Source organism: Taeniopygia guttata, chromosome 33 (genome assembly GCF_048771995.1).
Source record: "Taeniopygia guttata chromosome 33, bTaeGut7.mat, whole genome shotgun sequence".
Lineage (NCBI taxonomy): Eukaryota > Metazoa > Chordata > Aves > Passeriformes > Estrildidae > Taeniopygia > Taeniopygia guttata.
Window position 1 is genome coordinate 767,506 of NC_133058.1, and position 7,239 is coordinate 774,744.

The 7,239-nt window shown below is 62.1% G+C and overlaps 1 protein-coding gene across 2 annotated transcripts in view; it reads right to left on the bottom strand.

Moving 5' to 3' along the window:
* The window catches only part of ATP4A (ATPase H+/K+ transporting subunit alpha), a 34,955-nt gene extending 28,872 nt beyond the window's left edge, over positions 1–6,083 (bottom strand). For both annotated transcript variants that reach the window (XM_072920732.1, XM_072920731.1), the window contains exons 1-4: positions 6,069–6,083; positions 3,617–3,703; positions 3,020–3,079; positions 383–586 (exon numbers count right to left, since the gene is read on the bottom strand). In XM_072920732.1, the coding sequence (XP_072776833.1) occupies positions 383–586; positions 3,020–3,079; positions 3,617–3,703; positions 6,069–6,080 (363 nt within the window). In that variant the 5' untranslated portion in view covers positions 6,081–6,083. The remainder of the gene's footprint in view (positions 1–382; positions 587–3,019; positions 3,080–3,616; positions 3,704–6,068) is intronic.
* Between the last annotated feature and the right edge of the window lie 1,156 nt (positions 6,084–7,239).

Below are 7,239 nucleotides of genomic sequence, written 5' to 3' on the forward strand. Positions count from 1 at the left end.
GGGTGTGTGTGTGCCCAGGTGTGCCCAGGTGTGCCCAGGTGTGCCCAGGTGTGCCCAGGTGTGTCACTCACGTTGTCGGAGCTGCCGTGGTCGCCCTGGCCGCGCTGCACGCCGTAGGCGATCAGGCAGATGGCGGCTGTGTGTGTGCCCAGGTGTGCTGTACCTGCCCTCAGGTGTGCCCAGGTGTGCCCAGGTGTGCCCAGGTGTATCTCAGGTGTGCCCAGGTGTGTCACTCACGTTGTCGGAGCTGCCGCGGTCGCCCTGGCCGCGCTGCACGCCGTAGGCGATCAGGCAGATGGTGGGTGTGTGTGTGCCCAGGTGTGCTGTATGTGCCCCCAGGTGTGCCCAGGTGTGCCCAGGTGCCCCCAGGTGTGTCACTCACGTTGTCGGAGCTGCCGCGGTCGCCCTGCCCGCGCTGCACGCCGTAGGCGATCAGGCAGATCGCCGCCGCCACCCACATCAGGCACTGCAGCCCCCCGGCCAGCTGCCGGCCGAAGCGCACCAGGCCCGGCGTGCCCCGCGGCGGCCGCAGCGCGTTCGGCCCGTCCCGCTGCAGCCGCGCGGCCGCCTCCGCCTCCGACAGGCCCTGGGGGGACAGGGGAGTGGTCACTCAGTGGTCAATGGTCACTCAGGGGTCACTCAGTGGTCAGTAAGTGGTCAGTGGTCATTGAGACTGTCCCGCTCGGCCACTTCTGCTTCGGACAGGCCCTGCGGGACAGGAGAGTGGTCACTTGGGGGTCAGGGGTCACTCAGGGGTCACTCAGTGGTCATTGATAACTCAGGGGTCACTCAGTGGTCATTGGGACCGTCCCGCTGCAGCCGCGCGGCCGCCTCCGCCTCCGACAGGCCCTGGGGGAGAGGGAGCGGTCAGTTAGTGGTCACTTGGGGGTCAGTCAGTGGTCATTGATAACTCAATGGTCACTCAGTGGTCATTGGGACCGTCCCGACACAGCCGCGCGGCCGCCTCCGCCTCGGACAGGCCCTGGGGGAGAGGGGAGGGGTCACTCAATGGTCAGGGGTCACTCAGGAGACAGTCAGTGGTCACTCAGGGCTCAGTCAGTGGTCAGTCAGTGGTCAGTGGTCAATCAATGGTTACTCGGTGGTCAGTCAGTGGTCAGTTGTCAGTCAATGGTTACTCAGTGGTCACTCAGTGGTCCCTCAGGGGTCAGTCAGTGGTCAGTCAGTGGTCAGGGGTCAGTCAGGGGTCAGTGGTCACTCAGGGGTCAATGGTCACTCAGGGGTCAGTCAATGGTCACTCAGTGGTCATTGGGACTGTCCCGCTCAGCCACTTCTGCTTCGGACAGGCCCTGCGGGACAAGGGAGTGGTCAGTCAGTGGTCAGTGGTCGGTCAGTGGTCAGTGGTCAGTCAGTGGTCACTCAGGGGTCAGTCAGTGGTCAGTCAATGGTTACTCAGTGGTCAGTTAGTGGTCAGTGGTCAGTGGTGAGTCAGGGGTTAGTCACTGGTCACTCAGGGGTCATTGGGACCGTCCCGGCACAGCCGCGCAGCCGCTTCTGCTTTGGACAGGCCCTGAGGGGAGAGGAAGTGGTCACTCAGTCATCAGTGGTCACTCAGGGGTCAATCAGTGGTCAGTGGTCACTCAGTGGTCAGGGGTCAGTCAATGGTTACTAAGTGGTCATTGGGACCGTCCCGCCGCAGCCGCGCGGCCGCTTCTGCCTCGGACAGGCCCTGGGGGAGAGGGAGCGGTCAGTTAGGGGTCACTCGGGGGTCAGGGGTCACTCAGGGGTCAGTCAATGGTCAGTCAGGGGTCATTGGGACCGTCCCGCTGCAGCCGCGCGGCCGCCTCCGCCTCCGACAGGCCCTGGGGGAGAGGGGAGTGGTCAGTTTGTGGTCAGTCAGGGGTCAGGGGTCAGTCACTGGTCACTCAGTGGTCATTGGGACCGTCCTGCTGCAGCCGCGCGGCCGCTTCTGCTTCGGACAGGCCCTGGGGGAGAGGGGAGTGGTCAGTTTGTGGTCACTCAGGGGTCAATGGTCACTCAGGGGTCAGTCAGGGGTCAGTGGTCACTCAGTGGTCATTGGGACTGTCCCGGCACAGCTGCGCGGCCGCTTCTGCTTCGGACAGGCCCTGGGGGAGAGGGAGTGGTCACTCAGTGGTCACTCGGGGTCAGTGGTCACTCAGTGGTCACTTGGGGTCAGTGGTCACTCAGTGGTCATTGGGACCGTCCCACCACAGCCGCTCGGCCGCCTCTGCCTCGGACAGACCCTGGGGGGACAGGGAGCGGTCAGTCAGGGGTCACTTGGGGGTCAGTGATAACTCAGGGGTCAATCAGTGGTCAGTAGTCACTCAGGAGACAGTCAGGGGTCAGTCAGTGGTCAGTGGTCAGTCAATAGTTACTCAGTGGTCAGTTAGTGGTCAGTCAGTGGTCAGTGGTCACTCAGGGGTCAGTCAATGGTCAGTCAGTGGTCATTGGGACCGTCCCAGCACAGCCGTGAGGCCGCCTCTGCCTCGGACAGGCCCTGGGGAGAGAGCCAGGGGTCACTCAGTGGTCAGTCAGTGGTCAGTCAATGGTCAGTGGTCAGTTAGTGGTCAGTCAGGGGTCAGTGGTCACTCAGTGGTCAGTCAGTGGTCAGTCAATGGTCAGTCAGTGGTCATTGGGACCGTCCCGCAGCAGCCGCGCAGCCGCCTCTGCCTCGGACAGGCCCTGGGGGGTCAGTGAGTGGTCAGTCAGGGGTCAGTGGTCACTCAGTGGTCACTCAGGGGTCAGTCAGTGGTCACTCAGGGGTCACTCAGGGTCACTCAGGGGTCACTCATTGGTCACTCAGGGTCACTCAGGGGTCACTCATTGGTCACTCAGGGTCACTCAGGGTCACTCAGGGGTCACTCAGGGGTCACTCATTGGTCACTCAGGGTCACTCATTGTCACTCAGGGTCACTCAGGGGTCACTCAGTGGTCACTCAGGGTCACTCATTGGTCACTCAGGGTCACTCAGGGGTCAGAGGGCACTCAGGGTCACTCAGGGGTCAGAGGTCACCCAGGGGTCACTCAGGGTCACTCTCACCTTGGTGGCGCTGGTGCCGTATTTGATCTCGAGCTCCTTCACGTCCAGTTTGTGATCGTCCTGCAGGCACCAGTACGGACCAGTATAAACCAGTATAAACCAGTATGGACCAGTATGGACCAGTATAAACCAGTATGGACCAGTACAGACCAGTACGGACCAGTATAAACCAGTACGGACCAGTATAGACCAGTATAAACCAGTACACACCAGTATAAACCAGTACGGACGAGTATAAACCAGTACAGACCAGTATAAACCAGTACGAACCAGTAACCCCAGTCCCTCCCAGTATAAACCAGTCCAAACCAGTAACCCACCCCCTAAACCAGTACAAACCAGTCCAGACCAGTAATCCCAGTCCCTCCCAGTATAAACCAGTCCAAACCAGTAACCCACCCCCCAAACCAGTATAAACCAGTCCAAACCAGTCCAGACCAGTCCCCCACCCCCCAAACCAGTCCAAACCAGTCCAAACCAGTCCAAACCAGTAACCCCACCCCCAAACCAGTCCAAACCAGTCCAAACCAGTCCAAACCAGTCCCCCACCCCCAAACCAGTCCAAACCAGTATAAACCAGTATAAACCAGTCCGCACCAGTTCCAGCTCCTGCTTCATCTCCTCCAGCCGCTGCCGCTCCTTGCGCCGCCCCCACCCCCGGGGGGAGGGGCGCAGCTCCAAACTCTGGGGGGAGGGGCGGGGTCAGGGGTCAGGGGGAGGGGGCGTGGCCTCGCCATCTCCCCCATCCTCCCCCGCCCCTCTCCCCGGCCTTCCTCCCCCTCTCTCCTCCTCCTCCTCCTCCTCCTCCCCGTCCATTTCTCCGTCCCCCTCCCGTCCCTCTCTCCTTTCACTCCTCCCTCCCTCCATCCCTCTCTCCTTCCTCCATCCCCTCCATCCCTCTTCTTCCTCCCTCCACTCCTTCCTCCCTCTCTCCTCCTCCTCCTCCTCTCCTTCCATTCCTCCCCCTCCCTCTCTCTCCTTCCCTCTCCCCTCAATCCTCCTCCCTCCATCTCTCCCTCTCTCCTTCCTCCATCCCTCTTCTTCCTCCCTCTCCCCTCATCCCTCCCTTCCTCTCCCTCTCCCTCCATCCCACTCCTTCCTCCCTCTCCTCCTCCTCCTTCTCTCCCTCCATCCCCCTCTCCCTCCCCCATCTCTCCCTCCATCTCCCCTCTATCCTCCTCCCTCCCTCTCTCCTCCCACCCCTCCCTTCCTCCCTCTCCCCATTCCCTCCATCTCTCCTCCTCCTCCTTGTCCTCCTCTCCTTCCATTCCTTCCCCATTTCTCCCTCCATCTCCCCTCAATCCTCCTCCCTCCCCCTCCATCTCTCTTCTTCCTCCCTCTCTCCTCCTCCTCCTCCCGTCCCTCTCTCCCCTCACTCCTCCCTCCCTCCCCCATCTCTCCATCTCCCCTCTATCCTCCTCCTTATCCCCCTCTCCTTCCTCCATCCCCTTCATCCCTCTTCTTCCTCCCTCTCCCCATTCCCTCCATCTCTCCTCCTCCTCCTCCTCCTCCTCTCCTTCCATTCCTCCCCCCTCCCTCTCTCTCCTTCCCTCTCCCTCCTCTTCCCTCCCTCCCTCCATCTCCCTCTCTCCTTCCTCCATCCCTCTTCTCCCTCCCTCCTTCCTCCCTCCCCCTCATCCCTCTTCTTCCTCCCTCTCCTCTCACCCCTCCCTTCCTTTCCCTCTCCCCATCCTTCCTCCTCTCTTTCCCTCCCTCTTCTTCCTCCTTCCACTCCTTCCTCCCTCTCTCCTCCCTTCCTCTCCATCCATTCTCCCTCCCCCTCCCGTCCCTCTCTCCTTTCACTCCTCCCCTCCTTCCCTCCCCATCTCTCCTTCCTCCATCCCCCCATCCCTCTCTCCCTCTCCCCTCCTCCATCTCCCCTCAATCCTCCTCCCTCCCCCTCCATCCCTCTTCTTCCTCCCTCTCTCCTCCTCCTCCTCCTCCCGTCCCTCTCTCCCCTCTATCCTCCTCCCTCCCTCTCTCCTCCCACCCTGGCCTTCCTCCCTCTCCCCATTTCCTTCCTCCATCTCTCCTCCTCCTCCTCTCCGTCCTTCTCCCTCCCCCTCCCGTCCCTTCATCCCCCTCTCCCTCCATCCCCCTCTCCTTCCTCCATTCCCCCATCCCTCTTCTTCCTCCCTCTCTCCTCCCTTCCTCTCCCTCTCCGCATCCTTCCTCCTCTCTTTTTCCTCCCTCTTCTTCCTCCCTCCACTCCTTCCTCCCTCTCTCCTCCTCCTCCTCCTCTCCTTCCATTTCTCCCTCCCTCCTCCCCCATGTCTCCCTCCATCTCCCCTCAATCCTCCTCCCTCCCCCCCTCATCCCTCTTCTTCCTCCCTCTCCCCATTCCCTCCCTCTCTCCTCCTCCTCCCCATCCATTTCTCCCTCTCCCTCCCGTCCCTCTCTCCTTTCACTCCTCCCTCCCTCCCATCTCTCCTTCCTCCATCCCCCCTGTCCCTCTTCTTCCTCCCTCTCCCCATTCCCTCCATCTCTCCTCCTCCTCCTCTCCTTCCATTCCTCCCCCCTCCCTCTCTCTCCTTCCCTCTCCCTTCCTCCCCCCTTTTCCCTCTCCCCATTTCTCCCTCCATCTCCCCTCAATCCTCCTCCCTCCCTCTCCCCCTCTCCTTCCTCCCCCCACTCCTTCCTCCCTCTCTCCTCCTCCTCCTCCTCCTCCTCTCCTTCCATTCCTCCCCCTCCCTGTCTCTCCTTCCCTCTCCCCTCCCTCCCTCCCTCCATCTCTCCTTCCGCCATCCCCCCATCCCTCTCTCCCTCTCCCCTCAATCCTCCTCCCTCCCCCTCCATGCCTCTTCTTCCTCCCTCTCCCCATCCTTCCTCCTCTCCTTCCCTCCCTGCCTTCCTCTCCCTCCATCCCTCTTCTTCCTCCCTCCACTCCTTCCTCCCTCTCTCCTCCTCCTCCCCTCTCCCTCCCCCATCTCTCCCTCCATCTCCCCTCTATCCTCCTCCCTCCCTCCCATCTCTCCTTCCTCCCTCCCCCTCATCCCTCTTCTTCCTCCCTCTCTCCCTCTCCCTCTCTCCCTCTCCCCGTCCCTCTCACCTCTTTGCCCATGGCTCCGTCTCTCTCGGGTCTCTCGGGTCCCTCCCGGTCCCTTTTAAAGCCCCGCGGAGCCGCCCCAAGGTGACCCCACCTGGGCACACCTGAGAGGGGGGAGGGGCGGGGACACCTGGGGGATATCTCGGGGGGGAGGGCACACCTGGGGGTACCTGGAGGGGGAGGAGGGGACACCTGGGCACATCTGGGGACACCTGAGGGGGGAAGAAGGGACACCTGGGGGTACCTGGGGGACACCTGAGGGTCACACCTGAGAGGGGGGAGGGGACACCTGGGGGACACCTGAGGGGGGAGGGGACACCTGGGGGTACCTGGGCACACCTGGGGGACACCTGAGAGGGGGAAGGGGACACCTGGGAACACCTGGGCACACCTGGGGGGAGGAAGTGACACCTGAGGGGGGGAGGGGACACCTGGGGGTACCTGGGGACACCTGGGCACACCTGGACACACCTGGGGACACCTGAGGGTCACACCTGAGGGGGGAGGGGACACCTGGACACACCTGGGGGACACCTGAGAGGGGGGAGGGGACACCTGGGGGTACCTGGGGGACACCTGGGGACACCTGGGGGTCACACCTGAGGGGGGAGGGGACAGGTGGGGGTACCTGGGCACACCTGGGGTGACACCTGAGGGGGGGAGGGGGACACCGGGGCACACCTGGGCACACCTGGGGACACCTGGGGGTTACACCTGGGGGGGGAGGGGACACCTGGGCACACCTGGGCGCACCTGGGGGTCACACCTGAGGGGGGGGAGGGGCACCTGAGGGTACCTGGGCACACCTGAGGGTCACACCTGGGGGGGGGGGGGTCTCCCGTCCTCGCTGTCGCCCCTCCCCCCCCTCCCCCCCTTATCAGGAGGGGCCTTATCGCGGTGGGGGAGGGGCGGCTCCCCCCCCCCCCGTTCCTTTTGTGCCGCTGGTCAATGATTAATTAACCGGTAATTAATGATTAATTAATGGTTAATTAGTGGTTAATTAATAATGATCAATGAGCCTTTGATGAGCGATTCGTGGGGGGAAAATTTGGGGAGAATTTGGGAATTTTGAGGGGGAAATTTGGGAATTTTGAGGGGGGAAATTGGGAATTTTTTTGGGGGGAAAAAATGGGAATTTTGGGGGGAAAAATAGGAAAATTTGGGGGAAAAAATA